We start from the raw sequence: 26,353 nt of genomic DNA on the forward strand, positions 1-26,353 counted from the left end.
CCCCTCAGGCCCGCACCCCCCCCAGGCCTGCACCCCCCCCAGGTCCGCACCCCCCCCCAGGCCCACACACCCCCTCAGGCCCGCACCCCTCCCAGGCCCGCACCCCCCTCAGGCCCGCACCGCCCCACAGGCCCGCACCCCCCCACACCCCCTCCAGGCCCGCAACCCCTCAGGCCCGCACCCCCCCCAGGCCCGCACCCCCCCACATCCCCCCCAGGCCCGCAACCCCTCAGGCCCGCACCCCCCCCCAGGCCCGCACCCCCCCACATCCCCCCCAGGCCCGCAACCCCTCAGGCCCGCACCCCCCCCCAGGCCCGCAACCCCCCCCCCCGCCCGCACCCCCCCCCGCCCACACCCCCCCCCCCCCGGCCTGCACCCCCCTCAGGCCCGCACCCCCCCACATCCCCCCCAGGCCCGCACCCCCCCCCAGGCCCGCAACCCCCTCAGGTCCGCAACCCCCCTGCACCCCCCTCAGGTCCGCAACCCCCCTGCACCCCCCCTCAGGCCCGCACCCCCCCTGCACCCCCCCTCAGGCCCGCACCCCCCGTGCACCCCCCCTCAGGCCCGCACCCCCCGTGCACCCAGCCTCAGGCCCGCACCCCCCCTGCACCCCCCCTCAGGCCCGCACCCTCCCTGCACCCCCCCTCAGGCCCGCACCCCCCCCCCCGCCCGCACCCCCCCCCCAGGCCCGCACCCCCCACATCCCCCTCAGGCCCGCACCCCCCCTGCACCCCCCCTCAGGCCCGCACCCCCCCTGCACCCCCCCTCAGGCCCGCACCCCCCCCCCCCGCCCGCACCCCCCCTCAGGCCCGCACCCCCCCCCCGCCCGCACCCCCCCTCAGGCCCGCACCCTCCCTGCACCCCCCCTCAGGCCCGCATCCTCCCCCCAGCCCGCACCCCCCTCAGGCCCGCACCCCCCCTGCACCCCCCCTCAGGCCCGCATCCTCCCCCCAGCCCGCACCCCCCCCCGCCCGCACCCCCGCCCGGGCCCGCACCCTCCCCCCCGCCCGCACCCCCCCCCGGGCCCGCACCCCCCCCCGGGCCCGCACCCCCCCCCGCCCGCACCCCCCCCCCCCCCGCACTCACCACGCGGCGCGGCCGTCGGCCAGCACGGCGCCGGGCGGCACGAGGCCCCCGCGGTGGCGGCACGGGCAGCGCGCGCGCGGCACGCATGCGCCCTGGGGGTCGCGCAGCAGCCCGGCCGCGCAGAAGCAGCCCTCGGCGCACGCGCAGTCGGCCTCGGCCTCGGCCTCGGGCCCCGCCGCCGCCGCCGCCGCCGCCGCCGCGCAGGTCAGGTTGCAGGGCGGCCCGCACGGCAGGTAGCGCTCGCCCGGGGGACAGCGCAGCTCTGCGGACGCGGGACGCGGGGGCGTGAGCGGGGACGCGGGACGCGGGGGACACGGGACACGGGGGACACGGGACACGGGGGACACGGGACGCGGGGGACACGGGACACGGGGGACACGGGACACGGGGGACATGGGGACACGGGGACACGGGACACGGGACACGGGGGACATGGGACACGGGACACGGGACACGGGGGACATGGGGACATGGGACACAGGACATGGGGGACACGGGACACAGGACACGGTGACACGGGACACGGGGGACATGGGGACATGGGACACAGGACATGGGGGACACGGGACACAGGACACGGTGACACGGGACACGGGGGACATGGGGACATGGGACACGGGACACGAGAACAGGGGACACGGGGGACATGGGGACATGGGACACGGGACACGGGACATGGGGACATGGGACACGGGACACGGGGGACATGGGGACACGGGGGACACGGGACACGGGACACGGGGGACACAGGACACGGGGGACACGGGACACGGGACACGGGGGACACGAGGACAGGGGACACGGGACACGGGGACACGGGACACGGGGACACAGGGGGACGCGAGGGGCGCAAGGGGACATGATGGGGCAGGGACCAGGCCTGAGACCCCCCAGCCTGCAGGGACCTGTGGGGACACGCCCCCCGGGGGGCACCCTGGACACGCGTTTCCTTCCCACACATCCACTGTAGACAGACAGACATAGACAGACATGTACATGCAAACACAAATACAGACAGAGCGATACACAGATACGTAAGACACACAGATGGTACATTCAGAGATTCACAGATAGAGATAGGTAATGTAAATGGACTGATCGATAATGCGTAGATACGCAGATAGATAATAGTTAATAGCTAATATATAATAATAGCTAATATAGATAATACAGACACATACATACTTATACATACATTCACAAACAGATCATAAATAGACTGATAATAGATGATACATAGTTACATAATAGATAACAAAGACTGATAGATAATAGATACATACCAACACATTAATAGATAGATAGATACACAGATAGACAGACAGACAGATCATCCTTTCTTTACTTCTTAATCCTCCAAGCCTAGGCTATAATAGAAATCCCAGTGGATCTAAGTGTTTAAAATAACTGGGAGTGCGCCAGTTCCTGGGGGCTCACGCCGGTCATCCCAGCTACTCGGGAGGCTGAGATCTGAGGATCGCAGTTCAAAGCCAGCCCAGGCAGCGAAGTCCATGAGACTCTGATCTCCCATGAACTCCCAATGAAGTCGGAAGTGGCGCTGTGGCTCACGTGGTAGAGCACCAGCCTTGAGCCAAAGAGCTCAGGGACAGCGCCCGAGGCCCTGAGTTCGAGCCCTAGGGCCGCCACCAGAGACTGAAAAGGGAAAGGGACTGCTCTGGAAAGGACGGAGGAGCGGAGCCGGCTCGGGGAGTTTGGGCGGGTTTCGAACCCACCGCAGAAGCCGGGCTGGCGCCAGGGGATGACCACTCCCCTGCGCGCGCAGGCCTGGGCGTAGCTGGCCACGGAGGCACACAGACACTCATGGCCGTCGGAGCATGCGCACACGTCATACTGGCAGTTCCTCACATAGGGCCGGGGGCTGATGGCGGGGTGGCAGGCCTCGAACACGGACGACCTCAGGACCCCGCAGGCCTCCTCCGCGAACCTGGCTGCGGCCGGAGAGAAGCAGCCTGAGACAGACCCTGCGGGGCCCGGGGGACCCGAACACCCAGAGCTCCGAGAGCTTCTCTGAACACCCCGCCCCCGTCTCCCTGGCAACCCCACAGCCCCAGTGTCCCCAGGGATTGCCCCCGAGGCTCACGCCTGTCATCCCAGCTTCTCAGGAGGCTGAGATCTGAGGATCACGGTTCAAAGCCAGCCTGGGCAGGAAGGTCTGTGAGACTCTGATCTCCCATGAACCACCAGAAAACCAGAAGTGGCGCTGTGGCTCAAGTGGTAGAGCGCCCGCCTTGAGCTGAAGAGCTGAGGGACAGCGCCCAGACCCAGAGTTCAAGCCCCACGACCAAAAGAGGTGGGGGTGGAGGTGGGGAGAGCGGGGGACTGGGAAGAATAAATAAGCCAGATGTCAGGGATCAATGTTGATGGTAGAAAATGAAATGAAGGCTCCTATGTGCATGCAACACACATGCACACGCATGCATGCACGCACACGCGCATGCAGTGGGTGCTTTAACCCACAGGCTGCTTGGATCCCCACCCAGGGGCTGGGGTCCTCACGTACCCAGGCGCGGGTTGAGGCTGCAGGGGTGTCTGTCCTGACTCTCCAGGTCCTGGCAGTCGGCCTGGAGCTTCCAGGAGTTGCCGAAGTCGGCCACTAGGGGCTCCACCAGGCCGGCGGGCGTGAGGAAATCATCGCCCTGGTTTCCGTTGTAGTTCCCGCACAAGCCGCAGGTCCTCCCCCAGTAAACCGGGGACAGCTGCGGGGAGAGACCACGTGGATGGGCTAACTCCTGCTACGTTCAGCTTACCAGCTGGGACTTGAACTCAGAGCCTGGGCGCTGTCCCTGAGTTCTGTTTTCACTCAAGGCTGGCGCTCTACCACTGAGCCCCAGCTCCACTTCTGACTTTTCGTTGGCTCACTGGAGATCAGCACCTCATGGGCTTCATACTCGACGTCAGCTTTGAACCACGACCCTCAGATCGCAGCCTCCTGAGTAGCTGGGATTGCGCGTGAGCCACCGACGCCCAGCATGAGATGGTTTTGATCCAAAAAGTGCTTTTGTCAGACACTGAAGCTCTCACACCTATCATCCTAGCTGCTTAGGAAGCTAAAACCCAGAGGATGCTGATTCCAAGCCAGCCCGGGCAATGAAGTCTATGAAAGACTCCAGCTTCAGTTAACCAGCAAAAAGCTGGGCTGGGGGCATGGCTCAAGTGGTAGAGCACCAGCCTTGCACACAAAAAAATCCCAGCGAGCCCAAGACGCTATGAACAAGAGGACATGGCTGGCAGGTTCAGGAGCCCCATGATGGGTGGGGCATGTGGGGCGCCCCCTGGCCACCTCTCTACAGGTGGAGGTGCAGGACAGTCCAGTTCTGTTCGATCACCAGTGGGTGCCAGGAGATCGCTCCACAAACCTGCAAGCCAAGGGGGTTACCAACTCCCCAGAGGGGGGGGGAACCCCCGGGGGCCCACCCCAGGGGCTCCCAGAAAACTAACAGCAGCTTCTCCATAACAAGACAGCCCCTGTTCCTTGGTCTGGGGGGGGGGGGGGGCACAGGCCCTGAGAACAAAGGAATTCTTCCTTCCACATAATGTTATTCTGGGGGAGGAGGGCAGGGGGGGATAGGGGGAGAGACCAGCTGTCAGTCAGGCTGGGGCTCCCAAGAGGAGACCTACCTTCAACAGAAGCCTGCCCCAGCCATCCCAGTCCAGCTCCATATCCTCCCCAAAGCTGAGGCGCACAGAGGTCATCACGGTGTGCTGGATTCTGAGGTCCCCTGTGAACCGGCGGGACAGGATGAAGGCCGAGGCAGGGTAGGGGCGGCCATGCTGGCCAGACTGTGTGTTGTGGGAAGAACATAGATGGCTCCAAAGACCACTTCAATAACGCTGGGGGGCCCACGGCTCACGCCTGTCATCCCAGCTCCTCGGGAGGCTGAGATCGGAGGATCGCAGTTCGAGGCCAGCCTGGCTAGACTCTTATTTCCAGCTCAGCAGCAAAAAAGAAAAGAAAAATCTGGAAGTGAAGGGTGTGGCTCAAGTTGTAGAACGCCAGCCTTGAGAATAATCAAAACAAGCCAGGTACCGGTGGCTCACGCCTGTCATCCTAACTACTCAGGAGGCTGGGTTACAGGGATCCCGGTTCCAAGCCAGCCCGGGCAGGAAAGTCTATGAGATGCTGATCTCCAATAAACCACCAGAAAACCAGAAGTGGCGCTGTGGCTCAAGTGGTAGAGCGCTTGTGGACAGCGCCCAGGCCCTGAGAATACCAGCACGGTGGGCAGCCACGGGGGTTGGGGGGAGGGGTAGGAGGGATGGGGGTGGTGATCAGGGCAGACAACTTCAAATAGGATTTAAACCAGCCTCCGACTACACACACTCCCACACACACAACACCACCGCGCCCAGCCCAGAGCCTGTCATTCCCCTCATGGCCACAAGGGTGCAGCAGAGGCTCCCACACCCTTGACTTTAAACGGCAGGTGCCTAAGGCTAAGAGACCCTTCCTTGATCTGGGCCGGAGACAGCTGTGGGAAGATGGAGACGGGCAAGGGGTCTGGTCTCCTTTGAAGATGCAGTTTGGGAATGGTACAAAGTGATACAGGATAGATGGCTAGGGACGCAGAGAAATTATGTCACGAACAAATAGCACACGGGAGCCGGTGGCTCACGCCTGTCATCCCAGCTACTCAGGAGGCTGAGAGAGATCTGAGGATTGCAGTTCAAAGCCAACCCCCTGGGTAGGAAAGTCGGTAAGACTCTTTATCTCCAATTAAGTAGCAAAAAGCCAAAAATAGAGCTGTGGCTCAAGTGGCAGAGCACCAGTCTTGAGCAAAAACAAAAAACAAAAACACCACTCAGGGACAGTGGCCAGATTCTGAGTTCAAGTCCCAGGTCTGACAGATACTCACAAATCAACCCTCAGAATAATCAGACATTTAATCCAGGAGGTAACTAAGGAAAGGCGGTTAATCTCCCATCTCCCCTCTGCCCATCACCCCTGCATTTAGATGTGAAATTACCAGAATAAAAGAAATGAATACAAATGATTATTTGAGCTAGGTGCCAGTGGCTCACGCCTATGATCTTAGCTGTTCAGGAGGCTGAGATCTGAGGACTACAGTTCAAAGCCAGTCTGGACAAGAAAGCCAGTGAGAGTCTTGTCTCCAATAAACTATTCAGAAAAGGCAGGAGAGTGGCATTGTGGCTCGAATGGTAGAGCACTAGCCTTCAGCACCCAAGCCCTAAGTTCAAGTCCTAGGGCTGGAAAAGAAAACCAACAATTATCCACTGCTGCTTGGCTTTTTCACTCCAGGCGGGTGCTCTACCACTTGAGCCACAGCTCCACTTGCAGCTTTTTGGTGATTCATTGGAAATAAGAGACTCACAGACTTTCCTGCCCGGGCTGGCTTTGAACCACGATCCTCCGATCTCAGCCTCCTGAGTAGCTGGGATGACAGGCGGGAGTCACTGGCGCCCAGCAGTATTTTTGCTTTGATTGTCATGGTATCACCGGTGAGAATCGCAGACAGGAAGGTGTGTCCCCCAAGGCAGAGGGGACACTGAACTTGCCCCTAGTGGTGTCCTTAGGTCTAACTGACCAACAGCCCCCCCCAACCCTGGTACAGGAAGACTTCCTTTAGGGCAGGAATGCACACCCCAAATGCACTGAGTCCTCCAAAGATAACCCCCTATCATGTGCCGGGGGGAGGGGAAGGGGAGCCTGGGGGGCTCCCTGGCAGGGGGGAGGCTCACCTTGCAGAAGGGGGAGCTGGATGTCTAGGTTATCCACGGTGACCTCTCCCCCGTGCTTCAGCGTCACGAGGCTGTTGTGGGGGGCAGGCAGCCGCACAGTGACCGAGCGGGTACACACGGCGTCCACATCGTCCGCACACTGCCGAGAGAGACGCGGGCTGCCCTGGTCACCGCCCTGGCCCGCCCAGGGCCCGCCTAGCCAGAGAAAGGCCGCCACCCAAGGGAGCTGGGGCTTCTTCTCAGGAGCACACAGGGGCCCAGCCTGCTCAGATGCGGCTTGTTCTCCTCAGAGCCTCCTGATTGGCTGACTGGGTCAGGCACACTGATTGGTTGGGCCAGACACAGTGATTGGCTGACCGGGTCAGACACACTGATTGGCTGGCTGGGCCAGGCACACTGATTGGCTGACTGAGTCAAGCACACTGATTGGCTGGGCCAGGCACACTAATTGTCTGGGTCAAGCACACTGACTGGCTGGCTGGATCAGGTACACTGGTTGGCTGGCTGTGCCAGACACACTGGCTGAATCAGGAACACTGATTGGCTGGATGGGCCAAGTTCGCTGGTTGGTTGACTGGGTCAAGCACACTGATTGGCTGGGCCAGGCACACTGGTTGGCTATCTGGGCCAAGCACACTGATTGGCTGAGCCAAACTCACTGATTGGCTGAGACCAGCTCCCGGATTGGCCAGCTGGGTCAGGCACACTGATTGGCTGGCTGGGCCAAGCTCACCTGCATGGTCTCTATGACAACGGAGAAAGAGTGGTCCAGGCAGTCCTTGGCCAACTGATACTGGCAGATGCCACTGAAGGTGAAGTATCTGTTATCGAAGCTCTTGAAGTGACCCTGGCCTGTGACAAGACATTCTCCTAGAGAGACCCAGGTGAAGGGGTGAGACTTCATCCTCTGGGGATGTAACTGGATGCCACCAATTCCCCCAACCCATCCTCCCCACCCACCCCCCCAGTCCCGTGCCAGTCCAAATGGGGTTCTAGAAGAAGATTCGAAACTCAGTTCCCACTGGACACAGTGGCTCCTGTCTGCCATCCTAGCGACTCAGGAGTCTGAGATTATAAGGATCGTGGTTCAAAGCCAGCCCAGGCAGTACTGTCTGTGAGACTCTTATCTCCAATGAACCACCAGAATAGGGAAGCGGAGCTATGGCTCAAAGTGGTAGAGCACTCGCTTTGAGCAAAAGGAGCTCAGGGACAGCGCCCAGGCCCCGAGTCCAAACCCCAACCATCAGGAAAAAAACAAATCAGTTCCTCTCTGTGCCTCTGATCATATGAAATAAAATAATATTTAGCAAAATGAACTCCAGAAAATGCAAACAAGAGGTTTTTTTCCTTTGTCATTGCTTTGTTTTCTCTCTGTCTCGTGGGTTGGTTTCTCTGTCTCTGGGAGGGTGAGGGGGGCACAGAAATGGGGGGACAGAGGGTGGACATGTTACTGTCACCCCTCTGCACATCCTCTTTATCATCACTATTTTTTTTTTCTGTCAGTCGTGGGGCTTGAACTCAGAGCCCGGGCACTGCCCTTTAGCTGTTTCCCTGAACGCTAGTGCTCTCCCACTTGAACCACAGCTCCGCTTCCACCTTTTTGCTGATGCCATCGGGGAGAAGAATCTCCCCAGACTTTGGGCCATACTCCTCAGATCTCAGCTTCGCGAGTTGCTGGGATTACAGGCAGAGCCACCGGTGCCCGGCAGTAAGAACTGTTTGGTTTCAGAAACCACTACCACCGAGCAAACCGTAAAATGGCCATTTGTGTCAACTACCTTTGACCCTGTATGCAGCGAGAGGAATTAATTCTTCCCCAGCACGCCCTCTCTGTCTGTCTCTGTGTCTCTCTGTCCCTCTGTCTGTCTCTGTCTCTCACGCTCATTCTGTGTGTGTGTTCAAGAATGCCCTTATCTAAATAAGACTCTGGACTTTCCTGATTTTCCACAATGCCCAGGAAGAGAGAGGTCAACGAGAAAAATGTACAAATATCCAAAAGCGAAAGCTGTGAGCCACAATCTAATCCTGCCATCTGCTTGCCCGCCCTGAGGCTCCGCCATTTCTTCCTGGGGAATCAGAAATCTAAATGTTCTACATCGCCTTATCTCCTTGGGACAATTGAGGGACAGAAGGGCAAAGACGGGAAACCCCCGGAAATGGTTGAGGGCCCTGCCAGCAGGGTTTTGTTTTAGACATCCTACAACCCCAACAGGTCACGTGCCCAGCTCACCCCCCTCTGCCCAGATCCCCACACTTCTGCTATTCAAAGACAGAATGCGAAAACAAATCTGGTCCAGGCGCTGGTGGCTCCCGCCTGTCATCCCAGCTACTCAGGAGGCTGAGATCTGAAGATGATGGTTCAAAGCCAGCCTGGGAAGGAAAATCTGTGAGACTCTGATCTCCAATCCACAGACAAGCCTTCAGACAAAATCATCTCTCTGTGTGTGTATGTGTATGTGTGTGTGAGAGAGAGAGAGAGAGAAGGAGAGAGGGAGAGAGAGAGAGAGAGAGAGAGAGAGAGAGAGAGGCCTACCTGGGCATTCTTCATTGCTACAAATCCACACGCCTTTCCTGCAAATGCTGTTGGAGAAAAACAGCCCAGGGTCACTGATGCTTCTGCAGAAATGAGGGCCCACGGGGGGGGGGGGGGGGGGAGCACAGATGGAGACCCCAGCCCCGCCCCCACCCCAGCAGGATGCACAAGGAGAAGGAGGTAGCAGCTATGCCAGACTTCAGGAGGTTAAAGTTCTACAGGACAGGAGCCGGGCGCCAAGGCAGCTCCCGCCTGGCATCCCAGCCACGCAGGAGGCTGAGATCTGAGGATCGTGGTTCAAAGCCAGCCCGGGCGGGAAAGCCTGTGAGACTCTGATCGCCAATGAACCCAGAAAACCCGAAGTGGAGTTGGGTATGGCTCAAATGGTAGAATGCCAGCCTTGAGTGAAAAAGCTCAGGGTCAGCATCCAGGACTTGAGTTCAAGCCCCAGGATACTCTGTCTGTCTGTCTGTCTGTCTCTCTCTCTCTCTCTCTCTCTCTCTCTCTCTCTCACAGATTCAGAGGACAGGCTCTGAGTGTTGATTGATGGTTGTTATATAACCTCTCCTCAGGAGGATCTTTCTTCTTCTTCTTCTTCCTCCTCCTCCTCCTCCTCCTCCTCCTCCTCCTCTCCTCCTCCTCTTCCTTCTTCTCCTCCTCCTCCTCCTTCTCTTCTTCTCTTCTTCTTTTGCCAGTCTACAGACTTGAATTCAAGGCCTGGGCACTGTCCCTTAGCTTTTTTGCTCAAAGCTGGTGCTCTACCACTTGAGCCACACCTCCATTTCCAGCTTTTTGGTAGTTCATTGGAGATAAGAGTCTCATGGACTTTCCTGCTTCAAACCTCCATCCTCAGATCTCAGCCTCTTGAGTAGCTGGGATGACAGGCAGGAGCCACTGGCACCATTTATTAAAACATAGTTTGACAGCTAGAGACTTTGTGTATAAAGGATATTTCCCTTTCCTGTGTTCTGTGCATATCTGTATTGTAATCCCAGAACTCTCTTACTCAACTTCCACAGACCAGTCCAGTCCAGTCCAGACCAGAACAGGCCCAGACCAGACCAGCCTAGAGCAGGTCCAAACCAGACCAGACCAGACCAGTCCAGACCAGACCAGGCCCAGACCAGGCCCAAGTCAGACCAAACCAGTCCAAACCAGCCCAGACCAGACCAGCCTAGAGCAGGCCCAAACCAGACCAGACCAGACCAGTCCAGACCACACCAGGCCCAGACCAGGCCCAAGTCAGACCAAACCAGTCCAAACCAGCCCAGACCAGGCCCAGACCAGATCAGTCCAGCCCAGACCAAACCAATCCAGCCCAGACCAGACCAGTCCAGCTCAGACCAAACCAAACCAGCCCAAACCAGACTAATCCAGTTCAGACCAAACCAATCCAGCCCAGACCAGATCAGCCCAGGCCAAGGAGCCCAGGCTTTCCCCAACACAAAGCCCCTAGGCGGACCCCATGGTACAATCCACACTACCAGGTGTTGCAGTCCTGGGAGACGGAGGATCCCGGTGGGTACCGCTTCCCGGCATGCACACAGGAGCACTGGGCAGGCTGCACGCAGCGGCCTTCGTCCAGGAGCTGCCCCTCTGGAGACGAGAGACAGACAGATGTCAGCATCCGCCCCCTGCACACTCCCCACGGGCCGCCCCCGCCTCAGAACCCAGAAGAACTCATCCAACGCACACTTATCCTTCACGCAAACGAGAGGGGAGGATGATTAGTGAACCGAGAGTCAGCTTGGAAAGCAGCAACTTAGAGCATCCGCCTGGCAGCTCGGTAAGCCCACAGGAAGACACTGAGTCAAGAGTTGTGTTCAGCCCGGTGTGGTAGCTCACACCTGTCATCCCAGCTACTCGGAAGGTGGAGATCAGGAGGATCACCATCCAAGGCCAGCAAAATTGGACAGATCCTCATTTCAACAAACAGGCTGGGGGTGGTGGTACCTGCCTATGGTCCCTGCTTTGCAGGAGGTCATAAACAGGAGGACCGTGGTCTGAGCTTGGCTCCTCACAAGAGCGCAAGACTCTAACTAAAAAATAATAATAATAACCAAAGAGCTGGAGGGGTGGTTCAAGTGGCAAAGCACCCCGGTGCCAGTGGCTCACCCCTAGCATCCCAGCTACTCAACGGGCTAAGATCTGAGGATCATGGTTCAAAGTCAGACCAGGCAGGAAAGTCCACGAGACTGATTTCCAATGAATTACAAAAAGGAAGTCAGAAGTGGAGCTGTGGCTCAAGAGATAGAGCGCTAGCCTTGAGCAAAAAGAAGCTCAGCACCCGGGCCCTGAGTTCAAGCCCCAGAACTGACAAAAGAAAGAAAGAAGGTGAGAGAGAGAGAGACGGGGGGGGGGGGGGGGGGGGGGGGGGAGAAAGAAGGAAGAAAAGAAGGAAGGGAAGGAGGGAGGGAGGGAGGGAGGGAGGAAGAGAGGAAGGAAGGAAGGAAAAGAAAGAAGGAAGATAAAGAAAAGAAGGAAGGAAGGAAGGAAAGGAAAAGAAGGAAGGAAGGAAAAGAAAAGAAAGAAGGAAGCAACAAGCAAGAAATCCTCACTTGATCCAGATTCTTCTACACAAAGACTTTAAGGGGGGAAAAAAACTAAATAAAGGGCCTCTGAAGCTGGGCTCCGGTGCTCACGCCTGTCATCCCAGCTACTCAGGAGGCTGCGATCTGAGGATCGAGGTTCAAAGCCAGCCCGGGCAGGAAAGTCTGTGAGACTCTGATCTCCCATGAACCACCAGAAAACCAGAAGTGGCGCTGTGGCTCAAGCGGTAGAGCGCCAGCCTCGAGCTGAAGAGCTGAGGGACAGCGCCCAGGCCCTGAGTTCAAGCCCCACGACCCACACACACACACACAGTGGCCTTCATCTCCCTCGCCCCTGCCCCGGGGCACTCTGGGGCCCAGGGTCCGGGGTCCGGGGTCTGGTGGATGCCCAGAAGCTTTACCTGGGCAGCTGCAGCCGTCCACGCATGTCTCGGGGCACGTCTCGCGCACGGGCAGGCCGTGGCAGGTGCTGGCACACGGCGACACACACTCCTTGTACTCCATGCCCGCGGGGCACGCCGGGTCTGGAAGGGAAATCAGGGACGTGCCCCCCCCCTCAGGCCCGGCATCTCTCCAGGCCGCGGGGGGTCACCACAGCCTCTTAGCCCCCCTCCCCCGACAGTCTGCTCTGTTCTCGGGGTCACCTCTGTCCACTGGCCCACGTGGCCCTGGGGGACAGCCTCCCCCCCCCCCAGGCTCTGCCCACCCTGGGGAGAACCTGACCGAGACTCTCGACACGCCACGCCACCCCTTTATCTCCATCACCCGTTCTTATGCTTCTCGGGGTGACCCCAAATTCCTCTAGACTGGAGAGAGAGGCCTCGGGGGTACCAGCCAGGAGCGGATGGGGCTCCACACCGCCCTCCTTCCCCCTGATCCCACCGCGACGCTCCCTCCCCAGCCGGGCATCATGGCTCCCGCCTGGCATCCCAGCTACTCGGGAGGCTGGGACCCGAGGGATCACGGTTCAAAGCCAGCCTGGGCGGGAGCGTCCGTGAGACTCTGATCTCCGGGGACCCACCCCCTGGGGCCAGGTGGGCAGTGTGGGGCCCGTGGGTGGCCGCGGTGATCCCGGCCAGGTGGTGACTCACGGCAGACGCTGAGCTCCGTCCAGCCGTCCAGCACCAGGCCCTGGTGGGCACAGGCGCGGGCGTACTCCAGCAGGGCGGGGCACGCGCACGCCGGGCCCCCGCGGGCACGCGCACAGCGTCTGTTCACACAGGGCCAGGAAGGGCTCGGGGTCCAGCCACGGGCGGCAGCGGGCGAAGGCCGAGGAGCTCGTGAGCAGCCGGCACTGCTCCCACGGGGCCTGGGGGGGAGGAGGGGGCTCAGCTGGGCCCAGGGCCTGCGGGGGGGGGGGGGGTGGCTAAGAGGGGCCCCAGGGCAGCCCCGGCTGGGCCCAGCACGTGCTGTCATGCTGGGGTTGGCACGGAGGAAAGCCAGGGCGGCCGTCCATCCAGAGGGAGACACATGAAGTCCTCCAGCGGCTGTGCTCACCTGAGGGAGGAGAGGGGGAGGGGGAGGGAGGAGGAGGGGAGGGGGAGCGGGAGGGGGAGCAAGGGGAGGGGGGCGCACGCCTTTCATCCCAGCCACTCCGGAGGCCGGAGGATCACAGGGCGAGGTCAGCCCTGCCGGGACAATCTGCAAAGACTCTTATCGCCAGTTAATCAGGGGAAAAGGTCAGAAATGGAGCCGTGGTTCAAGGGGTAGAGCACCAGCTCTGAGTGAAAAGACTATGGGAGAATGCCCTGGCCCCAGGTTCAAGTCTCACTCCACCCCCAAAAGAAAGCCATCGGTGGGCTGGGCGGGTGGCTCAGGGGGAGAGCGCTCACCTCGCACGCATGAAGCCCTGGGTTCGATTCCTCAGCACCACAGACACAGAAAAAGCCGGAAGTAGCGCTGTGGCTCAGGTGGTAGAGCGCCAGCCTTGAGCACAAAGAGCTCAGGGACAGCGCCCAGGCCCTGAGTTCAAGCAGGAGGACTAGGAAACACATACACACACACACACACACACACACACACACACACACGCACGCAGGCCTGTGCCCACAAAGGCATCCATTCTTCTCTTCTGTCTGCTAATCCCTCCTGCAGGGATGTCCTCTGGGCCCGCTAATGGCTAATGAGCCCCTCCCGCCTCTCCTGGCTCCGGGGCTAGACATCAACTCCTTCTGTCTCCTCTCATCTCCTGTCTGTGGTGCCAGATCTAGCTCCCTCCATCGATGACGTCACACACGCACGCACACGCCTGTGCGTGCACCCAGGGGACTGTGCCCAGAGCCAATTGTAGCCTGGATTAATCCCATTTGAGGCTCATCAGCCAAGGCCAGGCCCCCGTTCCCTGGAGATATGAGACTGGCCTAGAAGAAAAGAAGCAAAATGGAGTTCATCTCCCCAGAGCTGGGCAGACAGGGAAAAGAGAAGAGGAGGAGGAGGAGGAGGAGGAGAAGAAGAGGAGGAGGAGGAGGAGGAGGAGGAGCAGAAGGAGGGAGGAGGAGGAGGAGGAGAGTGGGGGGAGAGAAGGAAGAGGAAGAGGAAAAGAAGGGGGAGGAGGAGGGGGAGGGGGAGGAAGGAAAAGGAGAAGGAGAAGGAGAAGGTGGAGGAGAAGGAGGAGGAGGAGGAGGAGGAGAAGGAGAAGAGGAGGAGGAGGAGGAGGAGGAGGAGGAGGAGGAGAGGAGGAGGAGGAGAGGAGGAGGAAGAGGTGGAGGAGAAGGAGGTGAAGGAGGAAGAGGAGGAGGAGGAGGAGGAGGAGAAGGAGGAGGAGGAGGAGGAGGAGAAGGAGGAGGAGGAGGAGGAGGAGGAGGAGGAGGAGGAGAAGGAGGAGGAGGAGGAGGAGAAGAAGAAGAAGAAGAAGAAGACAGCAGCCAGAGTCCCCAATGTCAGCGATAGTACTTGTTGCCAAACAGCTGACAAAGGAGAAAAGTCTGGGGGGGCGGAGGGGGCCGAGGGACATTCCAAGGGTAGACATTGAATAAACAAAGAGAGAGTCTAACATATAAAGATGGAGATTGTTCGTCCGGGCCTGGTCTTTGCAGCTCCGGGGTAGGCGCCCGAGCTGGGTTTAAAAAAGTGGGTTCAAGAATTCCTTGCTGGACAATAGGGGCTAGTTTCTCGCTGGTCAGAATGCAGAGTGAGGAGGTTGTTGGTTCTATTTATAAATTGCTCACCCACATTCCAAGATTCTGAATCACGATTCCTTTTTTTTTTTGGTCGGTCGTGGGACTTGAACTCAGAGCCTGGGCGCTGTCCCTCAGCTCTTCAGCTCAAGGCTGGCGCTCTACCACTTGAGCCACAGCACCACTCCCAGTTTTCTGGTGGTTCACTGGAGATCAGACTTTCCTGTCCAGGTTGGCTTTGAACCACAATTCTCAGATCTCAGCCTCCTGAGTAGCTGGGATGACAGACGGGAGCCACCAGTACCCGGCTCACAGTTAAAGATTTTTGACCATGAAACCCAAGGGATATTGTTGGGTTTCTGGGTGGAATGGTGTTTCTTGTTTGATTCTGGTTTGGTTTTGTTGGTTGTTTGAGCAGAAGGTATTAAGATTCTACCCCATCTGTGTTAATTCGAGACCCGATCACCCAACAATACAAATCAAACCGAGAAGCAATTCTCCAAAGCGCTGAATCGGATGAGGTTCCCTGGTGGAAATGATCTCCCTCTCTGCCTGAAAGTTCTTCTTCTAGCTCACACTGAGCAGAAACTATCACAAGTGTTGACTACACCTCTGTGAACAAACAGCACCAAATGAGGGCCCCGAGGGGTGAATTGCTTTGTCTCCTACACAGTACCTCCTACAAGTACCTCTCCAAGCCATCCAGGGAAACACTTCCCAGTTATTCCAAGACAACACTGGTGCTGCAAATATTAGCTTTGCAGACAGGTGATTTCCTGAGAGAAAAAGCAGGTGTCTGGCTCCAAAGAGAGGTAGAACAATCCACGGGGGAGGGGAAGGCTGGTGAACACACAGGTTGTCTACAGCAAGCGACAGAAAGAATGGGCTGTGTTTGGCCACTCGACACCGAAATTCAGAGATGAGAAGGGAAAAACAGGAAATGGGGGCTCTTGTGGGGAGGAATAACTTCCAAATCAAACCCAAGAAATCCAGGGTGAACCGATTGTGTGGCCCCAGTATTCAAGATGATGGGGACTGGCCCTGAGCTTTCCAATGGATGCAAAAGGGAAGAGGGAGGGGGTGTCTAGCAGGGAATTGGGGGGCTGGTGTAAGACTGGGGTCCCCAAGACACTTAGATTCCCAACAAGGGTGTTCCAAGGATTTGACTCTTCCAAGTAAAGGCCAGCAGGGCAGCGATGCTCACGCCTGTAAGCCCAGCTATTTTAGGAGGCTGAGGTCTGAGGATTGTGATTCAAGACCGGGCAGGGGAGGAAAGTCCATGAGACTTTTCTCTCCAATGAGCCACCAGCAGGCCAGGAAGCAGAGCTGTGGCTTAAATGGTCGAGCAGCAGCCTTGAATGGGAAAAAGCTCAGGAGTCTGGTGCCCCCAGGCCCTGGGTTCAAATCCGAGTACTGACACACTTACACACACACACACACACACACACACACACACACACACTACTTGAGGATTTTCCTTTTTCCTAAAACGTTCATGATCTAAGGTGAGTTCTCTGAAAATTAACATCAGTTATGTATTTCCTGAGGCTTGGGGCTCTCGACTCCCGCAGAAGTTCGAAGGCCCAAGGTTGGAAAAGCTGACGGTGAGCTTGGAAGTCGACACCCGTGAGTTCAGTCCGAGCATACCCCAGCCCATTGGGGCTTGTTTGCAAAGCCAGGCAGCAACTCCATCCCCGAGGGAAGTGAGGTGACCTGCCACTCAACCCTGGAAAGACAGCCAGCCCCGGAGACGCGGGGGAATCCTTCACCAAGGACAACTCAGTCCAGGCAGGCTCCCAAAGTCCCCAAATCACCGAGGCCAGCACCAGCGAAGGCAGACTGTAACAACTCACCCAGGCCGCCTTAACCACCTCCCCGGAGAGGCCGCCAAGTGGCTCCCAGCCAATGAAGGAGCCTCAGCCCTGGACCACCACAATCTGATTGGCTAAGCCCTGGACCACCACAATGTGATTGGCTAAGCCCTGGACAGCCACAATGTTGATTAGTGGAGACCTGGACGGACGGCCACAATCTGATTGGCAGGGGCCTGGACAGCTACAATGTGATTGGTGGACCCAATGTGATTGGCAGGGACCTGGACAGCCATAATGTGATCGGCGTGGACATGGACAGCCACAGTCTGATTGGCTGAGACCTAGACTGTCACAGTCTGATTGGTGAGGACCTGGACAGCCACAGTCTGATTGGTGGTACCTAGATGGCCACAGTCTGATTGGTAGAGACCTGGACAGCCACAGTCTGATTGGCTGAGCACAGAGCAGGCCTCTCTTCTTCTACCTGACCGCAGGGACGCTCTCTGGGAGACCGAGCAAGTGCACTTGGAGCCTCATCTGAACTCTAAGAACTGGACATTCATTTCCTTAAGCTACTCCCTGGACAGTGCTCGGTAAGGGCGTCAACGCACCCAGGAGACAGAGGAGTAAAGTGGGGGGGGGGGCACCTCCAGAAGCCAGCAAGGCCTCGCTGCTTCTCTCTCCCTCCCTCCCTCCCTCTCCCTCCTCTGCCCTCCCTGGGGACCAGGCCTCCCCCCCTCCAGAGCCCTGTCCACCCCTCCCCTCACACACGGTGAGACCCCTCCTTCCTGCTCTCAACAAAGAGCACATTTGTCAAACACTCATGCTGCGGGCCGGGCTGCGCTGGCAAAAATTAAATAAGAGAGATAAAACAGACGGGCCTTCAAGGACGCCATTGCTTCCCCTACACACACACACACACACACACACACACACACACACACACACCCCGCCTTGGAGGGAGGAGGCAGACTTCCATCCACAACAGAACTGCATGTTTGGAAATAGAGGAAGGAAGGAAGGAAGGAAGGAAGGAAGGAAGGAAGGAAGGAAGGAAGGAAGGAAGGCTGGTTCTTAAATCCCTCTTGCTGTGCACAATAGTTCAAGGGCGAAAGACACTGGGGCCTCCATCAGCGGGCCTCCATCAGCGGGCCTCCGTCACCGGGCCTCCGTCACCAAACCTCCTGACAGGGAGCTGTCAGACACCTCCCTCTCCCGCCAACCCTAGGCCGTGCTTTGCTTCACAGATGACATGCATTATCACCAGGAAGGGGAGGCGACCAAGAAGACATCTTGGAACTTATACCCAAAGTGTACGTGCACTAAGGCTGACACACCATACACCTCACTCCACTCTCCAAGCTGGGGCTCCAGTGGGGGGGGGAGGGGACTGGGAGAGCGCAACTGGAAAAGGACCAGGGCACACACATCCTCCTCACGTTACCAACATCATCCTCATCATCATCATCATCGCCGCCGCCACCAGCATGTCCATTACCATCTTAGTTGTTCAAACGCTGCAGCTTCGTGGGTTTAAGAACAGCGTACACACACACACACACACACACACACACACATGTCTTTGTAATTTCTTCCAAGGCCCCTGGCTGTCACTACTCCTGGCTCACAGAACACATGCGTCTTGCCCACACTTCCAAAGCCATTGTAAATGGCCTGAGCCAGCCCTGAGCACCAGGCCAAAGCCAGGGCTGAGAGGAACGGGAGGGACAAGCCTTCCAAACTGAAAAAAAAAAAAACAAGAAAAGAAAGGAAGAAAAAAGACAAGAGGCAGCTTCCCCTGCCTCACAAACCACCTCCTCTGGGTGCTGGAGCTCAGTCTCTCGCTAAGCGCGCTGGGCTATGAACCAGGTAACCCTTGGTCGACCAGATGGAGAAACAAGCAGCGTGGAATCAGGGTTAGAACGTCTAGAGGGGGAAGGCTTTGGGGACGGGTTTGTTTATGAGCTGGGAATTCTCTGCACAAACAAGATAAGCACCTGGGTTTGGCCCCAGCCCGAGACCTTTTCCTGAGCCCTGAGCCCAGCCCAAACACTGCGTGCTCCGAGGTTCAGAAGTTCAAGGTGTTCCGTGAACATAAAGACATACCAGACGAGTCACCAGCTAATCAAGAAGCCTTCCTGTGTTGAAGTGCTGTGTGTGTGTGTGTGTGTGTGTGTGTGTGTGTGTGTGTGTAAGAGATTGTAATTCCAAAAAAGGAGAAGGCCAGGCACCGGTGGCTCCCGCCTGTCATCCCATCTACTCAGGAGGCTGAGATCTGAGGATCGTAGTTCAAGGCCAGCCCGGGCAGGAAAGTCCGTGAGACTCTGATCTCCGGTGAACCAGCAAAAAGCTAGAAGTGGCGCTGTGTGGCTCAAGGGGTAGAGCGCTAGCCTTGAACACAAAAGCTCAGGGATGGTGCCCGGGCCCTGAGTTCAAATCCCACCAAAAAGAAAAAAGAAAGAAAGGAAAAGATCAGCCAGAGTGGCCCACAAGTGGACCCATTCCTTGTCCCCCAGAAAGAGAGCATGAACCCAGAGAGAGAGAGAGAGAGAGAGCGCCCATGACTGGCTTCCTCTTAGCACAAGCCACACACTATCAAGATAGCGCCCAGCCCCGCTGCACCCACCTGCGGCATCTCCACAGAAGAGCTGTTGCAAAGCATGCTGGGAGGAGATGCGCGTGGACACTGCTGCTCTTCGCTGCTCAGGGCCCAGGAGTTGGCAAAGTCATAGGGGTCAGAGGTCAAGATGCCTGACCAGAGAAGTTTCCAGAAGAAATGACACATTAGTCCAACTAGAACTCCGGCATCACTAGTAAATACCCAAACAGGGCAAGGCTCTGAGTTCAAACCCCAGAACCACACACACACACACACACACACACACACACAGGGATTTCACCCATTTGCTTGGCAGAAGATGCAGGAGAATCTTCTCAAACCATCTAGAATCTACCAGCCATCTACCATGCAGAATTCCCCGTGACTATGGGAAATTCCATGTTGAACATCAAGTCAAGTGTGAGGAGATCCAAAAAATGTATGCACCATGATGGTGCTGGAAGAGGTAAACTGAGGAAGCAAGCCCCACCCGGGGAGGAGTACTGGTGATATCGGTGTTGGTTTAAGAGGAGATTTGGGGGGGCTGGGCTGGGTTTTTGTGTTTCTGAGATCAGGACTCGAACTCAGTACCGGACCCTTCTGCTCGTTGGCTGGCGCTCTACCAGCTGAGCCACGCCTCCTGCCCTCATGAGGAGGTTTTCAGGATTATGGAGGGCCACAGCAGAATCCTACCCTCTTGGGTCCTGAAGTCGTCTTCAGCGAAGACGTTGAAGTCACCGCACAGCCCGCACGTCTTGTTGAAGAGTCGGTCTGAAAACTGCACCTGGAAATTGCCACTCGTGTCCACCCGGGCCACGAAGCCGTAGGTCTCGCTGGATAGCCTGTAGTACCCCGCCTCCGTTTCCAGATACAGCCCGTGGGAGGCGTAGGGCACCGAGACACTGTGGGCGAGAGGACCAAGGACACACTGAGAACCACGCTTCTCAGCCGGGCGCCCTGCGGCGCACGCCTGCAATCCCGGCTAACAGCCGAGGATCGTTGATCGAAGCCGTGAGGAAGTTCCTGAGACTCCTGTCTCCAGGAAACCGCCGAAAAAGAAGAGCCGGATGTTGGGAGCTGTGCATGGCTCAAGTGGTAGGGAGCCAACCTTAAGAGGAAAAGGCTCAGGTCAAGTCCTAGGTGTGGCGCGCACCCCCCCCCCCCCTCCCAGCTTTGGACGTACTTTTGATCTCCTTCCTTCATGGTTCCATTGGCAAACAAATGAAGGTCAAAATACTCCCCGAGATACACAGACAGACCCACTCGCCGGCCATTTTCGAAGTCCCCTGAAAGAGAGAAAAAAAAAAAAGAGTCAGTACGTCCCCCCCAAAAAGTTAATGTCTTTATTCATAGGACCGTAATCCCAGCGACTCAGGAGGCTGAGATCTAGAGGATCGTAGTTCAAAGCCAGCCTGGGCAGGAAAGTCCGTGAGACTCTGATCTCCAATGAACCACCAGAAAACCGGAAGTGGCGCTGTGGCTCAAGGGGTAGAGCGCCAGCCTTGAGCTGAGGGACAGCACCCAGGCCCAGAGTTCAAGCCCCAGGAGCGACCAAAACAATAAATAAATAAATGGAGGAAACAGGATGCTCTTGGGAGAACAATGGAGCCCAAGGTTCCTCTCCCTGACCCCAGGACCTTGACACGTGCACACACACACACACACACACACACACACACACACACACGTGTGTGTGCATTCAGTGTCAACCTTCATCTACACGTTATCTTCTCTTGTCGTGCCGAGCGGTAGGAATGCGTCCCCAACCCCAATTCACCCCCAAAAAGTGTTTGGTCTCTAGGCCAGTTCCACCCAGAAGGCCTGAGTTCCCAGGAAAGCATGGCTGAACCGAGAGCAAATCATCGCAGGAGAGCAATGGCGGTGCTCGGCTCGGCTCCCCCTGGGCTCCGCCCCGAAGCCAGGAAATCCATGCCAACCTCTGGGGGTTGGCAAAGGAGGGTGGGGGGTACCCCCCCGGGGAACCCAAGCGAGGTGAACGCTGAGTCTGTCTGTCTCTCTCCTCTGTCTCTGTCTCTGTCTCTCTATCTCTGGCTCTCTATCTCTGTCTCTTTCTCTCTCTGTCTCTTTGTCTCTCTGTCTCTATCTCTATCTTTCAGTCTGTCTGTCTCCCTTTCCCTTTCCCTTTTTCCCTCTCTCCCTCTCCTCCTCTCCCTCTCTCTCTCTCCCTCTCTCTCTCTCTCCCTCTCCCTCTCTCCTTCTCCCCCCCCTCACACTTTTTGTGTAAGTCCGTCTAGATCATAGTCTAGTCACGAGGCCGGGACGGCAGGCATCCCCACCACGCCCGGCTTTCTTCTGTTCTCTTAGCATGGGCTCGTGACCTCTCGTCCAGGTTGGCCTAGAACCCCAATCCCGTCTCTCGGGAAGCCAGAATTGCCCGGGGGGAGGGGGGGGGCAGTGGGGACGGGGAGTCTCTCCATGTCCCAAAGCTCCTTCTCGATCACATCCTTCCCGGTGCTCTGATTCAGGAGCTGGTGCGTTGCCTCTCCCCAAAGCAACCATTCAACCCCCAGAGTGGCATCCGGAGAAGCTTCTAGAAGCCAGAGGCCACCGAGGGACCATGCTCCTCTGGGTCTCCAGCAGCCATCTCAGAACTCAGGCATGATGGGAGACACGTAGTCTGCCCTTCACGCTGTGGGGGTGGTGGGGCTAGATGGAGGCCCTGCCGGCCTCACATCTGCGGCCTCCTCTGAGGATAAAGGAAGAGAGGCCCAGCAGAGATGGCAGCGGAGGGGACTCACCCAAGATGGAGAAGGCGCGCTGCTGGCAATCGCCGGCCAGGAGGTAACTGCACCGCCCTGCGAAGCTGAACATGGCTCCATCAAAAGTGTTGATCAGGCTGTCTCCGAAGAGGCTGCAGCGGGCTGTGGACGGCCGGTCTGGAGTCTCCTCCCTGCACACGGCCCCTGAGGACGAGGCCGGGGGTCAGCCCAGCCTGGCCACGAGCCCTCCCCTCTCCGGCCTCCGAAATGAGGCCGCAGCTGGAGGAATCTGGGCTGCAGGATGGAGCTCTGACTCCAAAGGAGGGAGAGAACTCTGATGCCAGCCGGGGGCCTGGTGGCTCCCACCTGTCGTCCCTGCTACTCCAGAGGCTGAGATCTGAGGATCGAGGTTCAAAGCCAGCCTGGGCAGGAAAGTCTGTGAGACTCTGATCTCCCATAAACCACCAGAAAACCGCAAGTGGCGCTGTGGCTCAAGTGGTAGAGCGCCAGCCTTGAGGGAAAGAGCTCAGGGAGAGCGCCCAGGCCCTGAGTTCATGTGTTGGTGTTTGGTTTTAGGGAGTTTGTTTTGGTACTTCTTTGGTGCCAGGACTGGCACCAAAAGGAAAAAAAAAAGATCTAATGTCATCCCTGAAATAGGACCCAGGAGTTATGGGAGTAATGGGGTAGAAGGTGTGTGTGTGTGTGTGTGTGTGTGTGTGTGTGTGTGTGTGTGTGTGTGTGTGTGTGTGTGTGTGTGCCAGTCTTTTTTTTTTTTTTTTGTCGGTCGTGGGGCTTGAACTCTGGGCCTGGGCGCTGTCCCTCAGCTCTTCAGCTCAAGGCGAGCGCTCTACCACTTGAGCCACAGCGCCACTTCCGGTTTTCTGGTGGTTTATTGGAGATAGGAGTCTCACGGACTCTCCTGCCCGGGCTGGCTTTGAACCGCGATCCTCAGATCTCAGCCTCCTGAGTAGCTAGGATTACAGGCGTGAGCCACCAGCGCCCGGCTTTGTGTGCCAGTCTTGAAGCTTGAACTTAAGGCCTGGGCATTGTTCCTCACAGACATTTCTGTAGTTAGGGTTACAGGCATGAGCCACCAGCGCCCAGCTCTGGAGGCAGAGATTTTTCAGGAAGTCTGTTCAATCTAATGACTCTGCTTACTGACTGGAAATACAATAATGGCCGGGTGCTGGTGGTTCATGCCTGTAATCCTAGTCACTCAGGAGGCTGAGATCTGAGGATCATGGTTCGAAGCCAGCTAGAGCAGGAAAGTCCATGAGACTCTTATCTCCAATTAACTACATAAAAACTGGAAGTGGTGCTGTGGCTCAACATGGTAGAGCACTAGCCTTGAGCACAAGGGCTCAGAGACAGTACCCAGGCCCTGAGTTCAAGCCCCATAACCTACAAAAAAATTATGTATATATGTATATATATACATATATGTGTGTGTATATGTATATATATATGTCTATACATATATATATATAATGGCCATCACAGAAGACATGAAATATGCAGAAAAACATGAAAAAATAACCAGAAGAGTTCATCTTTTCATTAGCTGGAAGGATGGATGGGTGGATGGGTAGATGGGTGGATCAGTGGATAGGTGGATGGATAGATGGATGGGTGGATGGATAGATGGATGGGTGGATGGATGGGTGGATGGATGGATGGGTGGATGGGTGGATGGATGGGTGGGTGGGTGGGTGGGTGGGTGGGTGGAAAGGTAGATGGACGGATGGATGGATAGGTGGGTGGGTGGGTGGTGGACAGATGGATCTTTGGGTGGGTGGGTAGGCAGATAGGTGGATGGATGGGTGGGTGGATGGATGATGGATGAATGGATGGATGGATGGGTGGATAAATGGATGGATGGATGAGTAGATGGATGAATGGGTGAGTGAATTGATGGATGGGTGGATGAGTGGGTGGACGGAGGAATGGATGGATGGGTGGATGGATGAGTGGGTGGATGGATGAATGGGTAGATGAATGGATGGATGGATGGATGGATGAGTAGATGGATGAATGGATGACTGAATTGATGGATGGGTGGATGAGTGGGTGGACGGAGGAATGGATGGATGGGTGGATGGATGAGTGGGTGGATGGATGAATGGGTAGATGAATGGATGGATGGATGGATGGATGAGTAGATGGATGAATGGGTGAGTGAATTGATGGATGGGTGGATGAGTGGGTGAATGGACGAATGGATGGATGGGTGATGGGTGGATAGGCGGATGGGTGGGTGGGTGGGTGGATGAATGACAGATGTACAAATAGATGGATGCATGCGTGGGTGGATGGATAGATGGATGGGTGGGCGGAGAGGTGGCTGGGTGGGTAGATGGATAAAGCAAGTACACATGGGAGGAGAACCTCAGATCAAATCTCTTCAGTGCCCTGGGCCTTCCGGCACAGCTCACCTGGTGGAACAGAGTCTGGGCGTCTGACACACATGCATTTGTCCTCAGTGTGGGGGGGAGGGGGGCTGAGGATGTAACTGCAACAGGCCCAAGGCCTGAGGGCCGTCCCGCATGCGCACATCTCAGCATCTCGGCAGAGGCTGAGCGGAACCCTGGGGGACTTCCAGGCTGTCACGGACCCCCTGTGACCCTCAGCCTCTCCTTCTGGGAGGGCTCGTGGGAACCCCCCAGTCTCCTCCCTCCTTCACAGATGAATAATCCACGCCTTGGATTCCTTCCTTCCCATCCAGGAAGCCAGCTGCGCGCCGCCATGGGTCACTTCTTACTCAGTAAGAGCGGGCAAGTTGCAGGGCACACCTGGGTTCTGGGGAAACTGAGTCAAAGGCTTGGGAGAGCTGCAGGAATGTCCCAGAAGGCAGCCAAGTGACTCTGAAAGTCACAAGCTGAGCATAGGGCTGGGCGCGCACGTACACACACACACACACACACACACACACCCCTGCTGGGCGGTTCTGGAGGGGGGGGAAGGGATGAGAACATGGGGGTACCCACCCGACATGGTGAAGGCCAGCACCAGCAGCGCCCCGGTGAGCCTGGACGGGACCATCTGCAAAAAACACTGAAGCTAAGCCGGGCATCGTGGCTCACGCCTGCCATCCCAGCTACTCAGGAGGCTCAGATCTGAGGATCACGGTTCAAAGCCAGCCTGGGCAGGGAAGTCCATGAGACTCTGATCTCCAAAGAATCGGCAAAAAAAAAGCCAGAAGCAGAGGTATGGCTCAAGTGGTTGAGCACCGGCCTTGACCACAAAAGCTCAGAGACAGCGCCCAGGCTTTGAATTTAAGTTTGGGGACCAGCACCAGAAACAAATAAATACACACATCGCCTCCAGAGTCAGGAGGCCCCGACCTGACTTTCACCCACCCAAACAAAACCCTTCTCATGCAAGAACAGAGAACCCCAGCCTACGCTCCCCCAAAATAGGAATCGCCCCCCCCCCCACCAACAATCTTCTCCCCTGCTATGCCAACCTTTCTTCCAAAGAGCACATACCCTGTCCTGTAGACTGGGGGTATCTCCAAGGTCCCACGGAAACTCGGCCACTCATCAGTGGGGAGACCACCCTTAGGCCATTTGCCCGGTGCTGTTGAGATCTGCTATAGCTCCAGACTGTCCTGCTCTTAAGCAGCTCAAGGGGGACTGTGGGGTTCCCACAGCAGGGGAGATAAGCCTAACGGATTCCTGCCCCCCCCGCCACCAAAGCCACGAGCTGCCCCACAGGGCACCGGCCTGGTCTTAATTACCCGCAGGGAAACAATGGCAGGAAATGATATTAGAAACACCATCGGGTTTGCTGAAGCCGGGAGCAGTTTGGAGGGAGACCTTTGGACGGCTGCCTTCCTGAGCCTGCTCCCCAATGCTAACATCCCCACACCCCCAGACTCCTGGGGCCCTGGATCCCCCCTCTAGCCTACACAGGCAGCCCTGAGCAAGGATAACTGCTTTCCCCATCCGGGGTACAGTCAGGGGAACTGGGGAAATACCTTCACACCAGCCAACCTGGCAGCCCACGAAGAACGCATGCTTCACTTCCGGCTCCTGCCAGGGCTCATAGACTAACGAGTGGAGCCCGGCTAGGTTCTGGTTAAGGATGAAGATTGCCGATCGGCAGTCCAGGCCCTTCTCTACAGGGGGAGGGGGATGTGTGTGTGTGTGTGTGTGTGCGTGTGTGTGCACGTGTGTACACACACACTGGTCCTGGAGCTTGCACTCAAGGCCTGGGCGC

At 57.3% G+C, this 26,353-nt stretch overlaps 1 protein-coding gene across 1 annotated transcript in view; it reads right to left on the reverse strand.

Annotated features, from left to right (window-relative positions):
• Positions 1–25,696, reverse strand: part of Vwf (von Willebrand factor) — a 117,006-nt gene extending 91,310 nt beyond the window's left edge. The window contains 17 exon segments of the mRNA XM_042673279.1: positions 1,087–1,348; positions 2,820–3,035; positions 3,608–3,803; positions 4,726–4,826; positions 6,805–6,943; positions 7,538–7,674; positions 9,338–9,384; positions 10,822–10,933; positions 12,288–12,410; positions 12,978–13,080; positions 13,082–13,195; positions 19,443–19,567; positions 20,109–20,317; positions 20,599–20,701; positions 22,175–22,339; positions 25,120–25,174; positions 25,621–25,696. Coding sequence (XP_042529213.1) covers positions 1,087–1,348; positions 2,820–3,035; positions 3,608–3,803; positions 4,726–4,826; positions 6,805–6,943; positions 7,538–7,674; positions 9,338–9,384; positions 10,822–10,933; positions 12,288–12,410; positions 12,978–13,080; positions 13,082–13,195; positions 19,443–19,567; positions 20,109–20,317; positions 20,599–20,701; positions 22,175–22,339; positions 25,120–25,174 — 2,207 coding nt within the window. The 5' untranslated portion in view covers positions 25,621–25,696.
• Positions 25,697–26,353: the final 657 nt, after the last annotated feature.

The sequence above is a fragment of the Dipodomys spectabilis genome, unplaced genomic scaffold (assembly GCF_019054845.1).
Source record: "Dipodomys spectabilis isolate Male_0828 unplaced genomic scaffold, ASM1905484v1 ptg000789l, whole genome shotgun sequence".
In the NCBI taxonomy this organism is placed as follows: domain Eukaryota; kingdom Metazoa; phylum Chordata; class Mammalia; order Rodentia; family Heteromyidae; genus Dipodomys; species Dipodomys spectabilis.